Raw genomic sequence first — 27,229 nt, forward strand, 5'->3', positions numbered from 1 at the left:
AACTGTCAGTAGGGAGGTGGAAAGGTGCTACCATGAACTGTCAGTAGGGAGGTGGAAAGATGCTACCATGAACTGTCAGTAGGGAGGTGGAAGGTGCTACCATGAACTGTCAGTAGGGAGGTGGAAAGGTACTACCATGAACTATCAGTAGGGAGGTGGAAAGGTGCTACCATGAACTGTCAGTAGGGAGGTGGAAAGATGCTACCATGAACTGTCAGTAGGGAGGTGGAAAGGTGCTACCATGAACTGTCAGTAGGGAGGTGGAAATATGCTACCATGAACTGTCTGTAGGGAGGTGGAAAGGAGCTACCATGAACTGTCAGTAGCGAGGTGGAAAGGTGCTAACATGAACTGTCAGTAGGGAGGTGGAAATATGCTACCATGAATTGTCAGTATGGAGGTGGTGTAGCTTCTAGCCTCCAGTATCTCCAGCCTGTATCTCTATACTGACTCCTCTCCGTCTCCTCTCTACTCCACTCCAGGTGTTAGTAAGATAGTCACAGTGGACGTGAAGGGCAGCACCCCCCTGTGGATGAAGATTAAGGACCTGGCTGACGGGGTGACCTATAACTTCAGGATCCGGGCCAAGACCCTCACCTACGGGCCGGAGGTGGAGGCTAACATCACTACTGGACCAGGAGAAGGTATGAAACACAGTATGTCTGGTCCAGCTAACATCACTACTGGACCAGGAGAAGGTATGAAACACAGTATCTCTGGTCCCTCTACCAGGAGAAGGTATGAAACACAGTATCTCTGGTCCCTCTACCAGGAGAAGGTATGTAACACAGTATCTCTGGTCCAGCTAACATCACTACTGGACCAGGAGAAGGTATGTAACACAGTATCTCTGGTCCCTCTACCAGGAGAAGGTATGTAACACAGTATCTCTGGTCCAGCTAACATCACTACTGGACCAGGAGAAGGTATGAAACACAGTATCTCTGGTCCAGCTAACATCCCTACCGGACCAGGAGAAGGTATGTAACACAGTATCTCTGGTCCAGCTAACATCACTACCGGACCAGGAGAAGGTAGGTAACACAGTATCTCTGGTCCAGCTAACATCACTACCGGACCAGGAGAAGGTATGTAACACAGTATCTCTGGTCCAGCTAACATCACTACCGGACCAGGAGAAGGTATGTAACACAGTATCTCTGGTCCAGCTAACATCACTACTGGACCAGGAGAAGGTATGTAACACAGTATCTCTGGTCCAGCTAACATCACTATTGGACCAGGAGAAGGTAGCCTGGCTGGTCATAGGTCGTGTTCAGTAGGAAACACTGTAGCGAGATGTTTTGCAACAGAAAATGAAGGTCTGTGTTCTTATTGGACATGTTCAGCTAGTACCTCCCTGTTTAAAACAGTTTTAAAAGGTTTTCTCCCTACTGCTGGCTTTGTCAATGCTCTGTTTGTCATATTACAGAATGTACATATCTGTCCTGTTCCCCTCATCTCCCCTCCTCTCCCCACTCCACCCCTCCTCTCCCCTTCCCTCCCCTCCTCTCCCCTTCCCTTCTCCCCTCCCCTCCCCCATCCTCCCCTCCTCTCCCCACCCCTCCCCTCATCTCCCCTCCTCTCCCCACTCCACCCCTCCTCTCCCTCCCCTCCCCTCCCCCATCCTCCCCTCCTCTCCCCACCCTCCCATCCTCTCCCCACCCCTCCCATCCTCCCCTCCTCCCCCCCCATCCTCCCCTCCTCTCCCCACCCATCCTCTCCCCTCTTCTCCCCACCCCTCCCCTCCAGGAGCCCCAGGCCCTCCAGGTGAACCCTTTATCTCCCGGTATGGCACGGCCCTCACCCTACACTGGACCAGTGGAGACCCAGGCCGAGCTCCCATTACACGCTACGTCATTGAGGCCAGGCCCTCTGGTGAGTCCAAGGGATATTAGATATTGGACCGTAGGCTTGCCTGGTGCAACTGAACAAATGGAACCAATGGAACCAATGGATCCAGTGGAACCAGTGGAACCAATGGAACCAGTGGAACCAATGGAACCAGTGGAACCAATGGAACCAGTTGGAATAGTGTGAAAGTGCAAAACCCACCCATCTGGGACTCCAGGCAGGCTCAATCAAACACTCTGTATTTCCTGCTCCCCTCTAGATGAAGGACTGTGGGATATCCTCATCAAAGACATTCCAAAAGAAGTGACATCATACACACTGAACCTGGACATGCTGAGAGAAGGGGTTACTTATGACTTCCGGGTCATTGGGGTCAACGACTACGGCTATGGCTCCCCCAGTGCTCCTTCACCCTCTATCTCTGGTTAGTTATGCTTGTTCAGTTATAATACACGTCTGAATATTACAACATACATATGGATGCCTTTCCCAGACCTGATTGAGCCTATTCCAGGACTAAAACTATTTTAACCAGTGGAATTTCTATTTGAATTACATTTTAACTCTGTACTTGTCTTCATCTAGGTCCGGGAAGCCAGCCCATACAGTATAGGTTTAGTTAGTGACGTGTTCTTCCTCTTGGTACAGATATCTGTTATCTAGCTCTCTTGTGACTCTCATCTCCAGCCCAGAAAGTGTCTCCCTTCTATGAAGAGTGGTGGTTCCTGGTGGTCATCGCTCTGGTGGGCCTAATCTTCATCCTCCTCCTCGTCTTCATCCTCATCATCAGGGGCCAGAGTAAGAAGTACACCAAGAAGGCTGACTCAGGTAGACAACACAGAGAACTGCTCCATATATAACTGTCCTCTCTGATTCGTGTTTCTTTCAACTCTTTGTTCCACTCCCAACATTCCATTCCCAACATTCCATTCCCAATATTCAATTCCCAACATTCCATTCCCAACATTCCATTCCCAATATTAAATTCCCAACATTCCATTCCCAACATTACATTCCCAATATTAAATTCCCAACCTTCCATTCCCAACATTCCATTCCTAATATTCCATTCCCAACATTCCATTCCCAATATTCAATTCCCAACATTCCATTCCCAACATTCCATTCCCAATATTCAATTCCCAACATTCCATTCCCAACATTCCATTCCCAACATTCCATTCCCAACATTCCATTCCAAAGTTATTGATACTTTCTGGACAACAAAAAAAAATGTTTTGATGGAGATTCACCATTGATCTTCTCCTGATCTTTTCAGTGTCTGAGAAGCTGGCCAGTAGAATAGCCCAGAGTCATCAGTTGTGATTGGAACATCTGAAAACTATTTATACAATTGTAAAAATACTGCATGACCATTGTAATATAAGACCAAGCTAAAAACACTATCAAATTCAGTTCTAGCCCATTTAACAGTAACAGTTGTCACAAAGTGCCTTACATAAGCACAGGTAGACAGGAGAATGAGAGACGAGAGGTCATTATTGTCCCCTATTTAGAAAGAATGGGTATCGATCTGCCAGTGTGAGTGTCCAGGGTTTGTTCTGATGTTTAAGCCAATAGTTATTCAGTCAGTACACTGTGTGTGACTTCTGTCCCTGACCCCACAGTGCCAGACTGACGCTCTGCTGAGTCATCCCAGGTTACATCACTGTTGGACTCTGGCATCACGGGTTGACTGCCACTGCTTCTCCTCTGCATTTTGTGTGGGAGCACTGATGGCCAAATCCAGTCAAATAATCACTTGATAACGACTTGTTAGAACTCACAGGGATGGAGAGAAAGAGAGGTGGAGAGGAACAGGAGAGAGGAAGGGAAGTAGAGACAGAGAGGATGAGAAACAGGAGAGAGGAAGGGAAGTAGAGACAGAGAGGATGAGAAACAGGAGAGAGGAAGGGAAGTAGAGACAGAGGATGAGAAACAAGAGAGAGGAAGGGAAGTAGAGACAGAGAGGATGAGAAACAGGAGAGAGGAAGGGAAGTAGAGACAGAGAGGATGAGAAACAGGAGAGAGGAAGGGAAGTAGAGACAGAGAGGATGAGAAACAGGAGAGAGGAAGGGAAGTAGAGACAGAGAGGATGAGAAACAGGAGAGAAGGGAAGTAGACAGAGAGAGATGAGAAGACAGAGAGAAACAGAGAGGAAGGGAAGTAGAGACAGAGAGGATGAGAAACAGGAGAGAGGAAGGGAAGTAGAGACAGAGAGGATGAGAAACAGGAGAGAGGAAGGGAGACAGTAGAGACAGAGGATGAGGATGAGAAGACAGAGAGGAGAGGGAGAAGGGAAGTAGAGACAGAGAGGATGAGAAACAGGAGAGAGGAAGGGAAGTAGAGACAGAGAGGATGAGAAACAGGAGAGAGGAAGGGAAGTAGAGACAGAGAGGATGAGAAACAGGAGAGAGGAAGGGAAGTAGAGACAGAGAGGATGAGGAACAGGAGAGAGGAAGGGAAGTAGAGACAGAGAGGATGAGAAACAGGAGAGAGGAAGGGAAGTAGAGACAGAGAGGATGAGAAACAGGAGAGAGGAAGGGAAGTAGAGACAGAGAGGATGAGAAACAGGAGAGAGGAAGGGAAGTAGAGACAGAGGATGAGAAACAGGAGAGAGGAAGGGAAGTAGAGACAGAGAGGATGAGAAACAGGAGAGAGGAAGGAGTAGAAGAGAGATCAAGCCTGCCGGGATCTCACATCATTACCTTTTAACGCCCCGTTAGTGTTTAGTGTGGTGTTGAGAGTGGTCCCACAGTGTCCAGGGGTCCTGTAGGGGTCAGGGGTCAGTCAACAGGGCTTTTGCTGGTCCAGGAGAGACAAGGACCGTGTTTGTCTGGGACACAAAGAGCCCCTTTTAGAGCCTGCACCCCCAGCTACCCCCCAGCCACCCCTGGCAACACAGACGTTTTGTACCACTGACAAGTTGTTTGTTTTACTGTGGTCCAAACTCACCACCAGGACCAGGCACCAGCATGGTGAGTCACACTAACCAGCCAGGAGGAAGAGAGAGAAGAGGTCACTTCCCCCTAAACCCTGCCTCTACACCTCAACTGTTCTGCCTGCGGCTAGGGAACCCTGACCTGTTCACCAGACGTGCTACCTGTCCCAGACCTGCTGTTTTCAACTCTCTAGAGACAGCAGGAACGGTAGAGACACTCTGAATGATCCGCTATGAAAAGCCAACTGACATTTCCTCCTGAGGTGCTGACCTGTTGCACCCTCGACAACCACTGTGATTATTATTATTTGACCCTGCTGGTCATCTATGAACATTTGAACATCTTGGCCATGTTCTGTAATAATCTCCACCTGGCACAGCCAGAAGAGGACTGGCCACCCCTCATAGCCTGGTTCCCCTCTAGGTTTCTTCCTCGGTTCTGGTCTTCCTAGGGAGTTTTTCCTAGCCACCGTGATTCTACACCTGCATTTCTTGCTGTTTGGGGTTTTAGGCTGGGTTTCTGTACAGCACTTTGTGACATCAGCTGATGTAAGAAGGGCTTTATAAATACATTTGATTGAATTTGATTGATTTATACTGTATATGAGGGTATATATTTGGGCATGTGGGTCAGTCAAAACATGGTTTTGTTGGATCAGGGCCTGGCACCTCAGTAGAGTCACTAACACTAAAGGTTTTATAGTGAGACTGCTGATTAACCTCAGTGCTAAATCATTGATGGTGTTGATGTGAGCCATGACCAGCCTTTCAAAACACATTGCAGCGCTACCGATGTGAGTGATCTGGAGCGATGGTCATGTAGACCTTCTGGGCACAGGGACTATGGTGGTCTGCTGTCAACATGTATGTATTATAGACTGGGTCAGGGAGTGATCTGGAGCGATGGTCATGTAGACCTTCTGGGCACAGGGACTATGGTGGGTCTGCTGTCAACATGTATGTATTATAGACTGGGTCAGGGAGTGATCTGGAGCGATGGTCATGTAGACCTTCTGGGCACAGGGACTATGGTGGTCTGCTGTCAACATGTATGTATTATAGACTGGGTCAGGGAGAGATCTGGAGCGATGGTCATGTAGACCTTCTGGGCACAGGGACTATGGTGGTCTGCTGTCAACATGTATGTATTATAGACTGGGTCAGGGAGTGATCTGGAGCGATGGTCATGTAGAGGCCTTCTGGGCACAGGGACTATGGTGGTCTGCTGTCAACATGTATGTATTATAGACTGGGTCAGGGAGAGGTGGAACATGTCAGTGAAGATACTTGCCAGTTGGTCAGCGCATGCTCTGAGTACGTGTCCTGGTAATCCGTCTGGCCCTGCATCCTTGTGAATGTTAACCTGTTAAAAGGTTTTACTCACATCGGCTATTGAGAGCGTGATCACACAGTCGTCTGGAATAGCGTTTGCTCCCATGCATGGTTCAGTGTTGCTTTCCTCGAAGCGAGCATAGAAGGCATTTAGCTTGTGTGTGTGCCCTGCCCCTACAATGGACTGACCTTCTCCCAGTGTCCTCTTACCCCCACCTAGGGAGCCACAGTAACAGCACCTCCCTGCCCCTGTCCCATGGGGAGATGGTCAGGCTGGACGAGGGCCGTTTCCCCGCCCTGGAACTCAACAACAGACGCCTGTCAGTCAAGAACTCCTTCTGCCGCAAGAACGGCATCTACACACGGTCAGTAACACACACACACACACACACACACACACACACACACACACACACACACACACACACACACACACACACACACACACACACACGATTTCTGCATGACATCTATTCTGAGGGTCAAGTTACACAGTAAACCATCTATTCTGAGGGTCATGTTTCACAGTAAACCATCTATTCTAAGGGTCATGTTTCACAGTAAACCATCTATTCTGAGGGTCATGTTTCACAGTAAACCATCTATTCTGAGACTCATGTTTCACAGTAAACCATCTATTCTGAGACTCATGTTTCACAGTAAACCATCTATTCTGAGACTCATGTTTCACAGTAAACCATCTATTCTGAGGGTCATGTTTCACAGTAAACCATCTATTCTGAGACTCATGTTTCACAGTAAACCATCTATTCTGAGGGTCATGTTTCACAGTAAACCATCTATTCTGAGACTCATGTTTCACAGTAAACTATCTATTCTGAGGGTCATGTTTCACAGTAAACCATCTATTCTGAATTCTGAGGGTCATGTAAACCATCTATTCTGAGACTCATGTTTCACAGTAAACCAATTCTGAGGGTCATAAACCATCTATTCTCTGATGCTCTATTCTGTTTTTCACAGTAAACCATCTATTCTGAGACTCATGTTTCACAGTAAACCATCTATTCTGAGGCTCATGTTTCACAGTAAACCATCTATTCTGAGGGTCATGGCTGAGATTAAAGCTCTCATTCTGAGGGGTCATGGCTAAGATTAAAGCTCTCATTCTGAGGGGTCATGGCTGAGATTAAAGCTCTCATTCTGAGAGTTCATGGCTGAGATTAAAGCTCTCATTCTGAGGGGTCATGGCTGAGATAACAGTTCTCATTCTGAGAGTTCATGGCTGAGATAAAAGCTCTCATTCTGAGAGTTCATGGCTGCGATAAAAGCTCTCATTCTGAGAGTTCATGGCTGAGATTAAAGCTCTCATTCTGAGGGTCATGGCTGAGATTAAAGCTCTCATTCTGCTAGTTCATGGCTGAGATTAAAGCTCTCATTCTGAGGGGTCATGGCTGAGATTAAAGCTCTCATTCTGAGGGGTCATGGCTGAGTTTAAAGGTCTCATTCTGAGAGTTCATGGCTGAGATTAAAGCTCTCATTCTGAGGGGTCATGGCTGAGATAACAGCTCTCATTCTGAGAGTTCATGGCTGAGATAAAAGCTCTCATTCTGAGAGTTCATGGCTGCGATAAAAGCTCTCATTCTGAGAGTTCATGGCTGAGATTAAAGCTCTCATTCTGAGGGTCATGGCTGAGATTAAAGCTCTCATTCTGATAGTTCATGGCTGAGATAATAGCTCTCATTCTGATAGTTCATGGCTGAGATAATAGCTCTCATTCTGAGAGTTCATGGCTGAGATAAAAGCTCTCATTCTGAAAGTTCATGGCTGAGATTAAAGCTCTCATTCTGATAGTTCATGGCTGAGATAATAGCTCTCATTCTGATAGTTCATGGCTGAGATTAAAGCTCTCATTCTGAGGGTCATGACTGAGATTAAAGCTCTCATTCTGATAGGTCATGGCTGAGATTAAAGCTCTCATTCTGATAGTTCATGGCTGAGATTAAACCATCTTTTCTTAGGGGTCATGGCTGAGATAAAGATCTCATTCTGAGGGGTCATGGCTGAGATAAAAGCTCTCATTCTGAGGGGTCATGGCTGAGATTAAAGCTCTCATTCTGAGGGGTCATGGCTGAGATAAAAGCTCTCATTCTGAGGGGTCATGGCTGAGATTAAAGCTCTCATTCTGAGAGTTCATGGCTGAGATTAAAGCTCACATGCTCAGTGCATACTTATTGATTAGGAAGAAGATTATATCAGGAGATCAACTGCAGTTGAAACATGCCTCTTTATCTTCAGACAATAACAACCACAGGATGGATGGGGTGATGGATTAGCTGTTATACAGTCTGATGAACCAATTATACATTCAGCATCTGCTCCATCATGGGTTCTGTTCTGTTGTGCTTTCTCTCTCTGATCTGTGTGGAAGGACTGAGGTTTATGTATTGAAGTCTAGAAAGGGAGTCAGGTGGGGGAGGAAGAAGAGGGGGTGCCCCCCCTCAGGCAGGGTGAGAGGAGGGGTAGGAATGAGAGGGGGATAAGGCAGGGGGTGAGAGGAGGGGAGGAAGAAGGAGGGGGGAAGAAGGGGGGTAAGGCAGGGGGAGAGAGGAGGGGAGGAAGGAGAGGGGGTAAGGCAGGGGGAGAGAGGAGGAAGGAGAGGGGGTAAGGCAGGGGAGAGAGGAGGAAGGAGAGGGGGTAAGGCAGGGGGAGAGAGGAGGAAGGAGAGGGAGATAAGGCAGGGGAGAGAGGATGAGGAGAGGGGGTAAGGCAGGGGAAGAGAGGAGGAAGGAGAGGGGGTAAGGCAGGGGGAGAGAGGAGGAAGGAGAGGGGTAAGGCAGGGGGAGAGAGGAGGAATGAGAGGGAGGTAAGGCAGGGGAGAGAGTAGGAATGAGAGGGAGGTAAGGCAGGGGGAGAGAGGAGGGATGAGAGGGAGGTAAGGCAGGGGGAGAGAGGAGGAAGGAGAGGGAGGTAAGGCAGGGGGAGAGAGGAGGAAGGAGAGGGGGTAAGGCAGGGGGAGAGAGGAGGAAGGAGAGGGAGGTAAGGCAGGGGGAGAGATGAGGAAGGAGAGGGGGTAAGGCAGGGGGAGAGAGGAGGAAGGAGGAGGGGGGGTAAGGCAGGGGGAGAGAGGAGGAAGGAGAGGGGGTAAGGCAGGGGGAGAGAGGAGGAAGGAGAGGGAGGTAAGGCAGGGGGAGAGAGGATGAGGAGAGGGGGTAAGGCAGGGGGAGAGAGGAGGAAGGAGAGGGAGGTAAGGCAGGGGGAGAGAGGAGGAAGGAGAGGGAGGTAAGGCAGGGGGAGAGAGGAGGAAGGAGAGGGAGGTAAGGCAGGGGGAGAGAGGATGAGGAGAGGGAGGTAAGGCAGGGGGAGAGAGGATGAGGAGAGGGAGGTAAAGCAGGGGGAGAGAGGAGGAAGGAGAGAGGTAAGGCAGGGGGAGAGAGAAGGAAGGAGAGGGAGGTAAGGCAGGGGGAGAGAGAAGGAAGGAGAGGGAGGTAAGGCAGGGGGAGAGAGGAGGAAGGAGAGGGAGGTAAGGCAGGGGGAGAGAGGTGGTAAGGCAGACTGATCAACGGACACAAACCCCTTTAAAGATTATCCTCATGGAAGAACTCTCTCTGTTGATTAGGTCTGAACTCAATGAATAGACAGATAGACAGAGCCAGGGCCTGTGGGTTGCTTTTCATGGCCAATGACTGGGGTAACTAACCGTGTTCCCTGTTCACATATTATAAAGTTATTTCAGTAGTGCAGGTCAAGGAAAATGACCCTTTCCTTCTAGGGGCCCCTCAGTCATCAAGAACATAAAGTAAAGCAGAAAAACATCTGTTAGGTCATTGATTTTCTCCACCGTAGTGTCTGTTCTACTGAAGGCCAGGATGAGGTCTGAGATGTTTACAGGATGAGGTCTGAGATGTTTACTGTAGTCTGTTCTGCTGAAGGCCAGGATGAGGTCTGAGATGTTTACTGGATGAGGTCTGAGATGTTTACTGGATGAGGTCTGAGATGTTTACTGTAGTCTGTTCTGCTGAAGGCCAGGATGAGGTCTGAGATGTTTACTGGATGAGGTCTGAAATGTTTACTGTAGTCTGTTCTACTGAAGGCCAGGATGAGGTCTGAGATGTTTACTGTAGTCTGTTCTGCTGAAGGCCAGGATGAGGTCTGAGATGTTTACTGCAGTCTGTTCTGCTGAAGGCCAGGATGAGGTCTGAGATGTTTACAGGATGAGGTTTGAGATGTTTACTGTAGTCTGTTCTGCTGAAGACCAGGATGAGGTCTGAGATGTTTACTGTAGTCTGTTCTACTGAAGGCCAGGATGAGGTCTGAGATGTTTACTGTAGTCTGTTCTGCTGAAGGATGAGGTCTGAGATGTTTACTGTAGTCTGTTCTGCTGAAGGCCAGGATGAGGTCTGAGATGTTTGCAGGATGAGGTCTGAGATGTTTACTGTAGTCTGTTCTGCTGAAGGCCAGATGTTTACTGATGAGGTCTGAGATGTTTACTGTAGAGGATGTATCTCTGATGGTCTAGACCACGCTCCCTCTCTATCTATCTTTATCTCTTTATTTCTCTCTCCATTTCTCTTTCCGTCTCTCTCGCTCCCTCACATCGGTAGTACTTACATCCAGTCATTGTCTTTAACGAGATTAGAGTCATTTAAACAGCTCAAAGGTGAAAGAGGGTTTGACACGATCAATCTGTACAAAATACTAATGAAGTACAGAAACCAGTCATTGTCTTTATATGAGATTAGAGTCATTTAAACCTGGTGCAGTAAGGTGAAAAGAGGAGGGACTGACACGGCTTGTCCCCAGAGTCATTTAAAACCTGGTGCAGTAAGGTGAAAAGAGGAGGGACTGACACGGCTTGTCCCCAGAGCCATTTAAACCTGGTGCAGTAAGGTGAAAAGAGGAGGGACTGACACGGCTTGTCCCCAGAGCCATTTAAACCTGGTGCAGTAAGGAGAAAAGAGGAGGGACTGACACGGCTTGTCCAGCAGAGCCATTTAAACCTGGTGCAGTAAGGTGAAAAGAGGAGGGACTGACACGGCTTGTCCAGCAGAGCCATTTAAACCTGGTGCAGTAAGGAGAAAAGAGGAGGGACTGACACGGCTTGTCCAGCAGAGCCATTTAAACCTGGTGCAGTAAGGTGAAAAGAGGAGGGACTGACACGGCTTGTCCCCAGAGCCATTTAAACCTGGTGCAGTAAGGAGAAAAGAGGAGGGACTGACACGGCTTGTCCAGCAGAGCCATTTAAACCTGGTGCAGTAAGGTGAAAAGAGGAGGGACTGACACGGCTTGTCCAGCAGAGCCATTTCAACCTGGTGCAGTAAGGTGAAAAGAGGAGGGACTGACACGGCTTGTCCCCAGAGCCATTTAAACCTGATGCAGTAAGGTGAAAAGAGGAGGGACTGACACGGCTTGTCCAGCAGAGCCATTTAAACCACATCAAACAGACGACGGCTCTGTCTCAGTGCCATCTTTCACGTACCAGGTTACAAGGGGACCTTTACATAGGCCACATGAAATGGCTAAATAATTGAGATTGTCTAAGGCGTTTGGAAGACACTTACATAACAGTGTGGTCTATGAAAGAGTTAAGGCAACAAAAGGATTTGGGCTAATGAGGAGGACATGAGGAGGAGGGAAGTTGTGATGAAGGAGCTACTTAAAATTCAGAGGCGATAGGAAAGAGAGAGTTTAAATAATTGATCAGTACCCCCTACTCATTTCCTAATTCCTCCCCTCCTGCCTTCCCCCATCACTTCTACTCCTCTCTCCCTCTACCTTTCCTTCCTTCCATCCCATCCTCCACCATCCACCCTCACCCCACCCTCTCCCTCTCCTCTACTTCCTTCCTTCCACCATCCATCCTCCACCCTCACCCCACCCTCTCCCTCTCCTCTACCTCCTTCCACCCTCCATCCTCCACCCTCACCCCACCCTCTCCCTCTCCTCTACCTCTTCCTCTTCCTCCATCCCACCCTTCACCCTTTCACCCCCACCCTCTCCCCCACCCTCTCCCTCTCCTCTACCTCCTTCCCCCTCCATCCTCCACCCTCACCCCACCCTCTCCCTCTCTTCTACCTCCTTCCATCCCATCCTCCACCCTCACCCCACCCTCTCCCTCTCCTCTACCTCCTTCCATCCCATCCTCCACCCTCATCCCACCCTCTCCCTCTCCTCTACCTCCTTCCCCCTCCAACCCTCCACCCTCACCCCACCCTCTCCCTCTCAGTGCAGCCGGTCGTTAACGAAGCTGCACCCGACTGGAGCACTTCAGGGAGGCAGGATGCAGCGCTGGTTCCTTTGATCTCTGTCCCGGGCCTCCTCAGTCAGGGAGGGACCAGCACTGCCCCCCCCAACCTCCATCCATCTAACACATTCCTCCATAATGGGTGCACTGCAGAACCACCCTGTCTACGTCCCAAATAACACTCTATTCCCTATATAGTGCCCTTCTTTTGACCAGGTCCCACATGGAACAGCGTGCCATTTGAGTCATGGGATCTCTCTGGTTTCCCTGCCCTGGAGGAATCGGTTTCCCCTGCCCTGGAGGAATCGGTTTCCCCTGCCCTGGAGGAATCGGTTTCCCCTGCCCTGGAGGAATCGGTTTCCCTTGCCCTGGAGGAATCGGTTTCCCCTGCCCTGGAGGAATCGGTTTCCCCTGCCTTGGAGGAATCGGTTTCCCCTGCCCTGGAGGAATCGGTTTCCCCCAGCTTGCCCTGGAGGAATAGAACCATTCCACAGGTTGTCTACCCCAGCCCTGGGCCCAGTAGAATCGGTTGTTTACTCTGAAGGCCCAGTAGAACACTTGTTTATGATCCCAGTAAACCATTCCATCTGCTACCCACCACGAGGTTGTTTACCGCTTGATAGGCCCAGTAGAACCATTCCACAGGTTGTTTACCCCAGCTCTGATAGGCCCAGTGAACCAACCAACCCCAGCTCTGATAGGCCCAGTAGAACCATACCACAGGTTGTTTCCCCCAGCTCTGATAGGCCCAGTAGAACCATACCACAGGTTGTTTACCCCAGCTCTGATAGGCCCAGTAGAACCATACCACAGGTTGTTTACCCCAGCTCTGATAGGCCCAGTAGAACCATACCACAGGTTGTTTACCCCAGCTCTGATAGGCCCAGTAGAACCATACCACAGGTTGTTTACCCCAGCTCTGATAGGCCCAGTAGAACCATTCCACGGGTTGTTTACCCCAGCTCTGATAGGCCCAGTAGAACCATACTACAAGTTGTTTACCCCAGCTCTGATAGGCCCAGTAGAACCATACCACAGGTTGTTTACCCCAGCTCTGATAGGCCCAGTAGAAACATACCACAGGTTGTTTACCCCTGCTCTGATAGGCCCAGTAGAACCATACCACAGGTTGTCTACCCCAGCTCTGATAGGCCCAGTAGAACCATACCACAGGTTGTTTACCCCAACTCTGATAGGCCCAGTAGAACCATTCCACAGGTTGTCTACCCCAGCTCTGATAGGCCCAGTAGAACCATACCACAGGTTGTTTACCCCTGCTCTGATAGGCCCAGTAGAACCATACCACAGGTTGTTTACCCCAGCTCTGATAGGCCCAGTAGAACCATATCACAGGTTGTTTACCCCAGCTCTGATAGGCCCAGTGTAACTTGACACTCAACAGAACACAAGCAGAAGGAAGCCTGTTGAATGTTAAGTCAGCAGCATTGTGTTGACCTCTTATATAAAGTGTAACTTGACTCTCAACAAAACACAAGCAGAAGGAAGCCTGTTGAATGTTAAGGCAGCAGCGTTGTGTTGACCTCTTATATAAAGTGTAACTTGACACTCAACAGAACACAAGCAGAAGGAAGCCTGTTGAATGTTAAGGCAGCAGCATCGTGTTGACCTCTTATTTAAAGTGTAACTTGACATGCACATAGAATGTCAATGAGGAACTGGAGGGAGGCTGGTCTTGGCTGCTTGAGTTCCTACTATAAACTTTGTAGGCTGTCCTCAAGACTGACTGACTGACTGACTGGCTGACTGACTGACAGAGAAATCGACAGACTTGACTGACTGACTGGCTGACTGACTGACTGACTGGCTGACTGACTGGCTGACTGACTGGCTGACTGATAGACTGACTGGCAGAGAGACTGGCTGACTGACTGATAGACTGACTGGCAGAGAGACTGACTGGAAGACTGACTGACTGACTGACTGACTGGCAGAGAGACTGGCAGAGAGACTGACTGGCAGAGAGACTGACTGACTGACTGACTGACTGACTGACTGGCAGAGAGACTGACTGGCGGGAGACTGACTGACTGACAGAGAGATTGACTGGCAGAGAGACTGACTGACTGGAGACTGACTGACTGACAGAGAGACTGACTGGCAGAGAGACTGACTGACTGACAGAGAGATTGACTGACTGATAGACTGACTGACTGACAGAGAGATTGACTGGCGGGAGACTGACTGACTGACAGAGAGATTGACTGGCAGAGAGACTGACTGACTGGCAGAGAGACTGACTGGCGGGAGACTGACTGACAGACTGACTGACTGACTGACAGACTGACTGGGACTGACTGACTGACTGACCTGACTGACTGACTGGCTGACTGGCTGGCTGACTGGCTGACTGGCTGGCTGACTGATAGACTGACTGACTGATAGACTGACTGGCAGAGAGACTGACTGACTGACTGACTGACTGATTGACTGACTGACTGGCAGAGAGACTGACTGACTGGCAGAGAGACTGACTGACTGGCAGAGAGACTGATTGACAGAGAGACAGACTGACTGACTGACTGACTGGCTGGCTGGACTGCACTGACAGACTGGCTGGCTGGCTAGCTAGCTAGCTGGCTGGCTGGCTGACTGACTAAGAGACTGCACTGAGGAAACAAACAACAATACATTATGGAAAACAGCCAATAGTCCGAGCCAATCAACTTCATGGAAATGGAGAAGTTGGAGTTCTATGAGCAGCAAGCTGGAATAGTGTAGAAGACATTCTGTAGTCTACGTGACTGAGAATGGTCACTGAATGTTTTCTATTCAGGACACCAACAAAAGTGACTCATGGTTGACAGTGACCCTCGTGTTCAGTGGGCTGTGCTGCCAACCTCACGAGCTGTGTTTGACTTTCCAACGGTGAGATAAGACTGTATCAGAGAAACACTACCAAGTTGTCTAACACTTCAAATGTACCTTGATTTTCTCTCTCTTCTTTCCCTCTCCCCCTTCATCTTTACCCCCCTCCTCCTCTCTCCAGGTCTCCCCCGAGGCCCAGTCCAGGCAGTCTACACTACTCTGATGAAGATGTCAGTACCAAGTATAACGATCTGATCCCTGCAGAGAACAGCAGCCTGACTGAGAAGCACTCTGAGATATCAGACTCACAGGTACAGTTACTGTAGACAACCAGTACAGGTACTGTAGATTACAGGTACAGTTACTGTAGATTACAGGTACAGTTACTGTAGACGACAGGTACAGTTACTGTAGACAAACAGTACAGTTACTGTAGATTACAGGTAGAGTTACTGTAGACAAACAGTACAGTTACTGTAGACAAACAGTACAGTTACTGTAGACAACCAGTACAGTTACTGTAGACAACAGGTACAGTTACTGTAGACAAACAGTACAGTTACTGTAGATTACAGGTACAGTTACTGTAGACAACCAGTACAGTTACTGTAGATTACAGGTACAGTTACTGTAGACAGGTACAGTTACTGTAGACTACAGGTACAGTTACTGTAGACAACAGGTACAGTTACTGTAGACAACCAGTACAGTTACTGTAGATTACAGGTACAGTTACTGTAGACTACAGGTACAGTTACTGTAGACGACAGGTACAGTTACTGTAGACAACAGTTACTGTAGATGACAGGTTACAGTTACTGTAGACTACAGGTGTTACTGTAGACACAGTACAGTTACTGTAGACAACCAGTACAGTTACTGTAGATGACAGGTACAGTTACTGTAGACAACCAGTACAGTTACTGTAGATTACAGGTACAGTTACTGTAGACAACCAGTACAGTTACTGTAGATTACAGGTACAGTTACTGTAGACAAACAGTACAGTTACTGTAGATTACAGGTACAGTTACTGTAGATGACAGGTACAGTTACTGTAGACTACAGGTACAGTTACTGTAGACAGGTACAGTTACTGTAGACTACAGGTACAGTTACTGTAGACTACAGGTACAGTTACTGTAGACTACAGGTACAGTTACTGTAGACTGCAGGTACAGTTACTGTAGACAACCAGTACAGTTACTGTAGATTACAGGTACAGTTACTGTAGACAAACAGTACAGTTACTGTAGATTACAGGTACAGTTACTGTAGACGACAGGTACAGTTACTGTAGACGACAGGTAGGTACAGTTACTGTAGACGACAGGTACAGTTACTGTAGACGACAGGTACAGTTACTGTAGACGACAGGTACAGTTACTGTAGACGACAGGTACAGTTACTGTAGACGACAGGTACAGTTACTGTAGACTACAGGTACAGTTACTGTAGATTACAGGTACAGTTACTGTAGACGACAGGTACAGTTACTGTAGACGACAGGTACAGTTACTGTAGATGACAGGTACAGTTACTGTAGACTGACAGGTACAGTTACTGTAGACGACAGGTACAGTTACTGTAGACTTACAGGTACAGTTACTGTAGACGACAGGTACAGTTACTGTAGACTACAGGTACAGTTACTGTAGACGACAGGTACAGTTACTGTAGACAGTTTACTGTAGACGGTACAGGTAGAATACAGGTTACTGTAGACAGGTACAGGTAGATTACAGTTACTGTAGACGACAGGTAGACTTAGTTACTGTAGACGACAGGTACAGTTACTGTACAGGTACAGTTACTGTAGGTACAGTTACTGTAGACGACAGGTACAGTTACTGTAGTTACTGTTACTGTAGGGGACGACAGGGGACAGGTACAGTTACTGTAGACGACAGGTACAGTTACTGTAGACGACAGGTACAGTACATAAACCCATCATGAGCTGGATTCTGTTTAGCGTCACTGAGAGCAATGTAACGTCTATTGTCATGTCTTGTTCTATCCTCACCTTCCTCCTCTCATGTAGAATTGGTAAGAACCAAAACATTGTTTTTAAAAAAATTTTATTTTACCAGGCAAGTCAGTTAAGAACAAATTCTTATTTTCAATGACGGCCTAGGGTTAACTGCCTGTTCAGGGGCAGCACGAAAGATTTGTACCTTGTCAGCTCGGGGGTTTGAACTTGCAACCTTCCAGTTACTAGTCCAATGCTCTAACCACTAGGCTACCCTGCCGCCCCAAAGGGTCAGTTTCAAGTGCGTCACCACCAACTAGAATGGCCTGTTATTGACATAAAATACAGCTGACATTACTGACATTTCTCCAACCCACTTTGAGTTTCTTATTTCTCTCTCTCTCTCTCTCTCTCCAAAACATTGTCTTTTATTTCTCTCTCCAGGCAAGTCAGTCTCTCTCTCTCCCTCTCTCTCTCTCTCTCCTTGTCAGCTCTCCTCTCTCCAGTTACTCTCTCTCTCCACTCTCTCTCTCCAGTCTCTCTCTCTCTCTCTCTCTCTCTCTCTCTCTCTCTCTCTCTCTCTCTCCTCTCTCTCTCCATTCTCTCTCTCTCCCTCTCTCTCCCTCTCTCTCTCTCTCTCTCTCTCTCTCTCTCTCTCTCTCTCTCTCTCTCTCTCTCTCCCTCTCTCTCCCTCTCTCTCTCTCTCTCTCTCTCTCTCTCTCTCTCTCCCTCTCTCTCTCTCGCTCTCTCCTCTCTCTCCTCTCTCTCTCTCTCTCTCTCTCTCTCTCTCTCTCTCTCTCTCTCTCTCTCTCTCTCTCTCTCTCTCTCCCTCTCTCTCTCTCTCTCTCTCTCTCTCTCTCTCTCTCGCTCTCCCCTCTCTCTCTCTCTCTCTCTCTCTCCTCTCTCTCTCTCTCCCCTCTTTCTCTCCCTCTCTCTCTCTCTCTCTCTCTCTCTCTCTCTCTCTCTCTCTCTCTCTCTCTGTGTTTTTATATGAGTTATTATTTCTCCCATGGGAAGGAAGGACTGGTCTGATTCTCATGTCTCAATCCCTCATGTCCTGTCATGGCTTCAGTACCAGTTAATTCTCAGACTCGAACAGGAAATGTCATGTTAATCTGAGGTACTGTGTGTGTCAGTGTGTAGTGTGCAGTTCCATGGCACCAGGCTCAATCACACAGAGCTCCAGCCAGGATGAGGAAGAAAATACAATGAGAACTCAGGTGTAGCATGGAGAATAGGGAAACACACTGTTCAGGGACATTGAGAAGGTTCAATAGTAACATGCTGTAAAACAATACATCCTTCTAGTTGGCTCCTTTGTGCACAACAATCATTATGTCACATCGTACGATCAGGTCAAACAAAAACATTTAAAGATAGAACAAGTTTATCTTACCAAAGAACAACAAATCTAAATGTGTGTGTGTGTGTGTGTGTGTGTGTGTGTGTGTGTGTGTGTGTGTGTGTGTGTGTGTGTGTGTGTGTCATCATATCCCCTCTACCCTCAGCAGTATTAATGGTCTATTAGCTAGACAGACAGATGTTGTAGTTTCCAGCGGGAGAGAGACAGTTCATTTATTTGTCTTAGTGTCAGGTAAACAGTGACTGCCATGCAGGGGAGTAGAATAACAGTAGTTTGGGGCTCCAGGGAGAGAGACCAGTGTTTATTCAGAGTTGGGTTGAACAATGTTGTTACTGTGCTGTACAGGTACCTGCAAACACAGACAGCCAGGGTCCCATACCCTCCCCTCTCTCCCCCAACACTCCCTCTCTACCCAGCATTCTCCCTCTCTCCCCCAACACTCCCTCTCTTCCCAGAGTTCCCCCTCTCTTCCCAGAGTTCTCCCTCTCTTCCCAGCATTCTCCCTCTCTTCCCAGTGTTCTCCCTCTCTTCCCAGTGTTCTCCCTCTCTTCCCAGTGTTCTCCCTCTCTTCCCAGTGTTCTCCCTCTCTTCCCAGCATTCTCCCTCTCTTCCCAGTGTTCTCCCTCTCTTCCCAGTGTTCTCCCTCTCTTCCCAGCATTCTCCCTCTCTTCCCAGTGTTCTCCCTCTCTTCCCAGCATTCTCCCTCTCTTCCCAGTGTTCTCCCTCTCTTCCCAGTGTTCTCCCTCTCTTCCCAGTGTTCTCCCTCTCTTCCCAGCGTTCTCCCTCTCTTCCCAGCATTCTCCCTCTCTTCCCAGCATTCTCCTCTCTTCCCAGCGTTCTCCCTCTCTTCCCAGCGTTCTCCCTCTCTTCCCAGCGTTCTCCCTCTTTTCCCAGCGTTCTCCCTCTTTTCCCAGCATTCTCCCTCTCTTCCCAGCGTTCTCCCTCTCTTCCCAGCGTTCTCCCTCTCCTCCCAGTGTTCTCCCTCTCTTCTCAGCAGTCTCCCTATCTCCCCAGTGTTCTCCCTCTCTTCCCAGCGTTCTCCCTCTCTTCCCAGCGTTCTCCCTCTCTTCCCAGCATTCTCCCTCTCTTCCCAGCGTTCTCCCTCTCTTCCCAGTGTTCTTCCTGTTCTCCCTCCCTCTCTTCCCAGTGTTCTCCCTCTCTTCCCAGTTCTCCTCTCTTTCTCCCTCTCTTCCCAGTGTTCCAGCAGTGTTCTTCTCCTCATCAGTCTCTTCCCAGCGTTCTCCCTCTCTTCCCAGCATTCTCCCTCTCTTCTCCCTCTTTCCCAGCGTTCTCCCTCCCTTCCCAGTGTTCTCCTGTCTTCTCTCTGTCCCCTCTCTTCCCAGTGTTCCCAGTCTTCCCTTCTCATCAGTCTCTTTCCCAGTGTTCTCCCTCTCTTCCCAGCGTTCTCCCTCTCTTCCCCAGCATTCTCCCTCTCTTCCCAGCATTCTTCCCTCTCTTCCCCAGTGTTCTCCCTCTCTTCCCAGTGTTCTCCCTCTTTTCCGAGCGTTCTCCCTCTCTTCCCAGTGTTCTCCCTCTCTTCCCTCCCTCTCTTCCCAGCGTTCTCCCTCTCTTCCCAGCATTCTCCCTCTCTTTCCAGCGTTCTCCCTCTCTTCCCAGTGTTCTCCCTCTCTTCTCATAAGATGAAATAAAGTTCAATGGAGTGGAAGACATTTCAGAATAATGTCTGGAACGGATGGAATGAAATGGCATCAAACAGATGGAAACATTCCCTCACTCTCCAGCCTACTCTTCCCATTCCCTCCAGCCATTGTTCTCCCATCTAGCGTTCTCTTTCCCAGCATTCTCTTCCCAGCCTCCCTCTCTTGCCCAGCGTGCTCTCCTCTTCCCAGTGTAACCCCTCTGCCCCCTCTTCCCAGTCTGTTAGCGTTCTCTCTTCCCAGCATTCTGCTGTTCTCTGTCCATCTATCTGTTAGCTGCTGTTAGCTCTTTCCCAGCTGTTTTACCTCTCTTCCCAGTAACCCCTCTCTTCCCAGCTTCTCCCTCTCTTCCCAGTGTTTGCTCTCTTCCCAGCTGTCTCCCTCTCTTCCCAGCGTGTCTGTCCTAGCTGTCTGTTAGCATTCTGTTAGCGTTCTGTTAGCGTTCTCCCTTTCCCAGCTGTCCCTTCTTCCCAGCTGTAACTGTTCTCCCTTTCCCAGCTGTCTGTTCTTCCCAGCGCTGTCTCTCCCCAGTGTTCTGTGTGTTAGCTTCTCTGTTAGCTCTCCCTGTGTTCTCCTGTCTTCCCAGTTTCTCCCTCTCTTCCCAGTGTTCTCCCTCCCTTCCCAGTGTTCTTCTGTCTTCTCATCAGCTGTCTGTTCCCAGCTGTCTGTTCCCAGCTGTGTTCTTCCTGTCTTCTTAGCTGTCTGTTCCCAGCTGTCTGTTCTCCCTCTGTCCCCAGCATTCTGTTAGCGTGGTTTCTCCCTCTCTCCCCAGTTAGCTGTCCTGTTAGCTGTCTGTTCCCAGCGTTTCTGTCTGTTAGCTGTCCCTGTTAGTGTTCTGTGTAACCCCTTCTTCCCAGCTGTCTCTTCCCAGCTGTCTGTTCTCCCTCTCTTCCGAGCTGTTAGCTGTCTGTTAGCTGTTCTCCCTCTCTCCCCAGTGTTAGCTGTCTGTTCTGTCTGTTAGCTGTCTGTTCCCTGCTGTCTCTTCCCAGTTAGCTGTGTTCTTGTCTGTTTCCCAGTGTTCTTAGCTCTCTGTTCAGCTGTTCAATGTTGGAAGCTTTCAGAATGTGTGGTGTGTTAGCTGATGGAAACTTTACTGTCCGTTAGCTCCAGCCATTACCACTGTTAGCTGCCTGTTGAGGTGCCACCTGTGATAGTTGTATTGTTCTCTGTCCATCTTAGGAGACTCTTGTTTACACGTATCAGATCGGTGCTCCTCAGGGCTTTGGGTGAGGTCCTGTCTGTTAGCAGTCTGTTAGCAGTCTGTTAGCGTTGTGTTAGCTGTCTGTTTGCTGTCCTTTAGCTGTCTGTTTGCTGTCTGTTTGCTGTGTGTTAGCTGTCTGTTAGCTTTGTGTTTGCTGTCTGTTAGCTGTCTGTTAGCTGTCTGTTAGCTGTCTGTTAGCTGTGTGTTAGCTGTCTGTTAGCTGTGCTAGTGTGTTAGCTGTCAGTTAGCTGACTGTTAGCTGTGTGTTAGCTGTCTGTTAGCTGTGTGTTAGCTGTGTGTTAGCTGTCTGTTAGCTGTGTGTTAGCTGTCTGTTAGCTGTGTGTTAGCTGTCTGTTAGCTGTGTGTTAGCTGTCTGTTAGCTGTCTGTCACCTGTGTTTTAGCTGTCTGTTAGCTGTCTGTTAGCTGTCTGTCACCTGTGTGTTAGCTGTGTGTTAGCTGTCTGTTAGCAGTGTATTAGCTGTCTGTTAGCTGTGTGTTAGCTGTGTGTTAGCTATCTGTTAGCTGTCTGTTAGCTGTCTGTTAGCTGTGTGTTAGCTGTGTGTTAGCTGTGTGTTAGCTGTCTGTCACCTGTGTGTTAGCTGCTTGGCGACAGATCTCAGATAGTAGCAGCCTAATCGACAGTCTCGACTTTTCTTTGTTAGATGAAGACCATTATAACGTGTTTGTAATCATGCCCTTTAGACCTGTTAACAAAGCTGTGTAAATGTTAGCAATGTCATGTTAGCTGTCTGTCTTCTTGTTGTGTGTTTTAGCTGTCTGTTACATGTGACTGAGTCCTCACTCATCTGAAAGCTGTGTTTGATGTAGCTGTGTATTACACTGTTGTGTCTAGCTGTCTGTTAGTGTGTTTGCTGTGCTTAGCTATCTGTCACCTGTGTGTTCTGCTTGGCTCATCTGAAACTGCCTGTTTGATGGGTAGCTGTGTCTGTTAGCAGTCTGTTAGCAGTCTGTTAGCAGTCTCTGTTAGCTGTCTCTGAAACTGTGTTTAGCTGTCTGTTAGCTTTGTGTTAGCTGTCTGTTATGTGTGTTAGCTGTCTGTTATCTGAAACTGTGTTTGATGTAGCTGTATCTGCTGTTCTGTTAGCTGTGTGTTGCTGCTAGTATCTAGCCCATCTGTCTCCTCCATCTGAAACTGTGTTTGATGTGTGTTAGCTGTCTGTTAGCTGTGTGTTTGCTGTGTGTTAGCTGTCTGTTCATCTGAAACTGTGTTTAGCTGTCTGTTAGCTGTCTGTATCTACTGTGTGTTACTGTCTGTCTCATTCCAGATCTCAGATGAAAATCTGTGTTTTGCTTTGAGTTGCCTACACCCACTGACTAGAGTCCTCACTCATCTGAAACTGTGTTTGATGTAGCTAGTATCTACACCCATCGTTCTCATTCCTCCTCTGAAACTGTGTTTGATGTAGCTAGTATCTACACCTATCCACTAAGTTTTCATTCCTCAACTAAAACCACTATTCCTTCTTGTCCGACCCCAGGGCAGCGACAGCGAGTACGAGGTGGATCAGAACCGGGGCGGGCAACAGAAGACACACTCCTTCGTCAACCACTACATCAGTGACCCCACCTACTATAACTCCTGGCGCCGCCAGGAGAAGGGCGTCTCTCGCCCCCCGGCCTACGGATATACACAGCCAGAGCCGCTGCACCCCCAACCCCTGGCTGAGCAAGATCCCATCCAGCCCACCACCAACACCACCCCGAGACACCCTCCACCCCTGCCCCCACTACCCCCCCTGCTGCCCCGGGCCCTCTCTCCATCCCCCCAGCCCCAGGGCCTCCAGGGGCTCCGTAGCCAAGGGGGTCTCATCCAGGGTCTGGCACCCCAGGGTCAGGGCACACTATTCAGGCCGAAGGGCAGCCGGACTCCCACTCCCTCGCTGCTGTCCTGTTCTGTGTCTGAACCCCCCAGCCAGCACGGGACCCTCCTGTACAGCAGTAGGCCTCCAAGCAGCTTGGGCTGTTCCTCCACCCAGCAGCCTCCTACCGCGGGCTTCTCCTCTTTCGTTTGAACCATGTTTAACACACTGCTCCCAGTAGGAACATACAGTGGGGCAAAAAAGTATTTAGTCAGCCACCAATTGTGCAAGTTCTCCCACTTAAAAAGATCAGAGAGGCCTGTAATTGTCATCATAGGTACACTTCAACTATGACAGACAAAATTAGAAAAAGAAATCCAGAAAATCACATTGTAGGATTTTGTAATGAATTTATTTGCAAATTATGGTGGAAAATAAGTATTTGGTCACCTACAAACAAGCAAGATTTCTGGCTCTCACGGACCTGTAACTTCTTCTTAAAGAGGCTCCTCTGTCCTCCACTCGTTACCTGTATTAATGGCACTTGATTGAACTTGTTATCAGTATAAAAGACACCAGTCCACAACCTCAAACAGTCACACTCCAAACTCCACTATGGCCAAGACCAAAGAGCTGTCAAAGGACACCAGAAACAAAATTGTAGACCTGCACCAGGCTGGGAAGACTGAATCTGCAATAGGTAAGCAGCTTGGTTTGAATAAATCAACTGTGGGAGCAATTATTAGGAAATGGAAGACATACAAGACCACTGATAATCTCCTTCGATCTGGGGCTCCACGAAAGATCTCACTCCGTGGGGTCAAAATGATCACAAGAACGGTGAGCAAAAATCCCAGAACCACACGGGGGGACCTAGTGAATGACCTGCAGAGAGCTGGTACCAAAGTAACAAAGCCTACCATCAGTAACACACTACGCCGCCAGGGACTCAAATGCTGCAGTGCCAGACGTGTCCCCCTGCTTAAGCCAGTACATGTCCAGGCCCATCTGAAGTTTGTTAGAGAGCATTTGGATGATCCAGAAGAAGATTGGGAGAATGTCATATGGTCAGATGAAACCAAAATATAACTTTTTGGAAAAAACTCAACTCGTCGTGTTTGGAGGACAAAGAATGCTGAGTTGCATCCAAAGAACATCATACCTACTGTGAAGCATGGGGGTGAAAACATCATGCTTTGGGGCTGTTTTTCTGCAAAGGGACCAGGACGACTGATCCGTGTAAAGGAAAGAATGAAAGGGGCCATGTATCGTGAGATTTTGAGTGAAAACCTCCTTCCATCAGCAAGGGCATTGAAGATGAAACGTGGCTGGGTCTTTCAGCATGACAATGATCCCAAACACACTGCCCGGGCAACTAAGGAGTGGCTTCGTAAGAAGCATTTCAAGGTCCTGGAGTGGCCTAGCCAGTCTCCAGATCTCAACCCCATAGAAAATCTTTGGAGGGAGTTGAAAGTCCTTGTTGCCCAGCAACAGCCCCAAAACATCACTGCTCTAGAGGAGATCTGCATGGAGGAATGGGTCAAAATACCAGCAACAGCGTGTGAAAACCTTGTGAAGACTTTGTGAACGTTTGACCTCTGTCATTTTAACAAAGGGTATATAACAAAGTATTGAGATAAACTTTTGTTATTGACCAAATACTTATTTTCCACCATAATTTGCAAATAAATTCATTAAAAATCCTACAATGTGATTTTCTGGATTTCTTTTTCTCATTTTGCCTGTCATAGTTGAAGTGTACCTATGATGAAAATTACAGGCCTCTCTCATCTTTTTAATTGGGAGAACTTGCACAATTGGTGGCTGACAAAACACTTTTTTGCCTCACTGTACATCCCAGAGGTCTCTTTTTATCCCTCATTCACCCTATAGAGCTGACCCTGAGCCCTACTGGGCTAGCTAGCCCTCATTCACACTATAGAGCTGACCCTGAGCCCTACTGGGCTAGCTAGCCCTCATTCACACTATAGAGCTGACCCTGAGCCCTACTGGGCTGGCTTGGATAGTTTCTTTTCACATGATCCTGTCCAGCACGGTTCCATCTACTATATTGGATGTGTAACCTGGCCAGCCCCGTACAGCTCGCTTTGGCTCATAGTGAAAAGGGGAATATTTTGTTGTAGTTGGTTTTACTCGCGTTTACATTTTTTTCTGCTTGTTTCTTAATGACAACGATATTTAAAGGTGTTCTCTCGATATTATAGTAAACATTACAGGCATCTTGGAAAAGTATTTTCGCTCTCCTGTGTGTGTGTGTGTGTGTGTGTGTGTGTGTGTGTGTGTGTGTGTGTGTGTGTGTGTGTGTGTGTGTGTGTGTGTGTGTGTGTGTGTGTGTGTGTGTGTGTGTGTGTGTGTGTGTGTGTGTGAAAGAGAGAGTTAAATTTCTCAAAAAAAAGACAATCATTCAGAATGTTTCTGATGCTTGGCACATTAATAATAGTAAATTTACACGACAGCCACGACACGTGAACCAGGAGATGAGTATTGAAGTCTTTATGAACAAGAGAGCAGTACCACGCCACAAAGGATCAGCAGACTGTATCTTACAGAGAATGACACAAAACACAATGAAAGGGAAAAACACTCCATGTGGGCTGGAAATATGAACCAGGGACGAACTTAAGAGACAACTGTTACAGGACAAATGACTTCTGGTTCCACGACAGTCAATCAGCTACAACGGCTTCAACACCTTCCATACTCTCCTCACTTAAACCCAAAACATTGTTGCTATTTTATATGTACATATGTGATATGTATTTTGTCTTCATTTTGTGGAACCGATATTTATTTCTTAATGGTATCTATATCAATCACTTCTGTAATGGTAATGTTATCAATCTCACTTTTAAAAAAGTATTGCGTAATGTAATCTGTCTGCTTACAGCTACAGTACATTCCTCTGCAACTGCAGAACGTTGAATGTGGTTTTTCAACGCTTTACAATATGATTTCGGCTTTAATTCCACGTAAACATGCAGATAAATACCCACGTTTGTTGTATTGTAATATTCATTTTGACCCAAGTATGATGGGACATTTCAAACGGGATGGAAACGTTTGGAAGAAGGTCCCTGATCACATCCAAGGTCCATCAGAACACGTTGATCGCCTGTGTTGTTGTGGTGCTGAAACTCACTGTACACATCATAACCACATGATCATGGTACTACTGCAACAATAAATCACCTGTGTTGTTGTGGTGCTGAAATTGTAAGCATTGAAATGATCAGACTGTACTACTGCAACAATAAATGATTTTATTTTCTACCTAATTGTCAGTCTCATGGTCTGTAAGGAGATATCAAGACCCTCACTGAATGCTCCTGCAGTTGATTCAGTTTCTACCTGAAGGGTCAGTCTCATAGGTCTGTAGGAGATATCAAGACCCTCACTAAAGTTAAATAATCAGGTTCAGTCTCATAGGTCTGTAGGAGATAAAGACCCTCACTAAAGTTAAATGATCAGGTTCAGTCTCATAGGTCTGTAGGAGATAAAGACCCTCACTAAAGTTAAATAATCAGGTTCAGTCTCATAGGTCTGTACATTTACATTTAAGTCATTTAGCAGACGCTCTTATCCAGAGCGACTTACAAATTGGTGCTTTCACCTTATGACATCCAGTGGAATGTAGGAGATAAAGACCCTCAGTCTCATAGGTCTGTAGGAGATAAAGACCCTCACTAAAGTTAAATAATCAGGTTCAGTCTCATAGGTCTGTTAAAAGAAATAATCCAGTCTCAGTCTGAGGAGATAAAGACCCTAAATAATCAGGTTCAGTCTCATAGGTCTGTAGGAGATAAAGACCCTCACTAAAGTTAAATAATCAGGTTCAGTCTCATAGGTCTGTAGGAGATATCAAGACCCTCACTAAAGTTAAATAATCAGGTTCAGTCTCATAGGTCTGTAGGAGATAAAGACCCTCACTAAAGTTAAATAATCAGGTTCAGTCTCAGGTCTGTAGGAGATAAAGACCCTCACTAAAGTTAAATAATCAGGTTCAGTCTTATAGGTCTGTAGGAGATAAAGACCCTCACT

The 27,229-nt window shown here is 47.8% G+C and overlaps 1 protein-coding gene across 1 annotated transcript in view; it reads left to right on the forward strand.

The window, feature by feature from the left end:
• The window catches only part of LOC115121519 (protein sidekick-2-like), a 78,538-nt gene extending 52,142 nt beyond the window's left edge, over positions 1 to 26,396 (forward strand). Inside the window, exons 33-39 of the mRNA XM_065010987.1 lie at positions 483 to 644; positions 1,753 to 1,878; positions 2,114 to 2,278; positions 2,542 to 2,682; positions 6,327 to 6,492; positions 15,340 to 15,469; positions 22,850 to 26,396. Of these exons, the coding sequence (XP_064867059.1) occupies positions 483 to 644; positions 1,753 to 1,878; positions 2,114 to 2,278; positions 2,542 to 2,682; positions 6,327 to 6,492; positions 15,340 to 15,469; positions 22,850 to 23,383 (1,424 nt within the window). The 3' untranslated portion in view covers positions 23,384 to 26,396. The remainder of the gene's footprint in view (positions 1 to 482; positions 645 to 1,752; positions 1,879 to 2,113; positions 2,279 to 2,541; positions 2,683 to 6,326; positions 6,493 to 15,339; positions 15,470 to 22,849) is intronic.
• The last annotated feature ends 833 nt before the right edge of the window (positions 26,397 to 27,229 follow it).

The sequence above is a fragment of the Oncorhynchus nerka genome, linkage group LG26 (assembly GCF_034236695.1).
Source record: "Oncorhynchus nerka isolate Pitt River linkage group LG26, Oner_Uvic_2.0, whole genome shotgun sequence".
Taxonomy (NCBI): Eukaryota; Metazoa; Chordata; class Actinopteri; order Salmoniformes; family Salmonidae; genus Oncorhynchus; species Oncorhynchus nerka.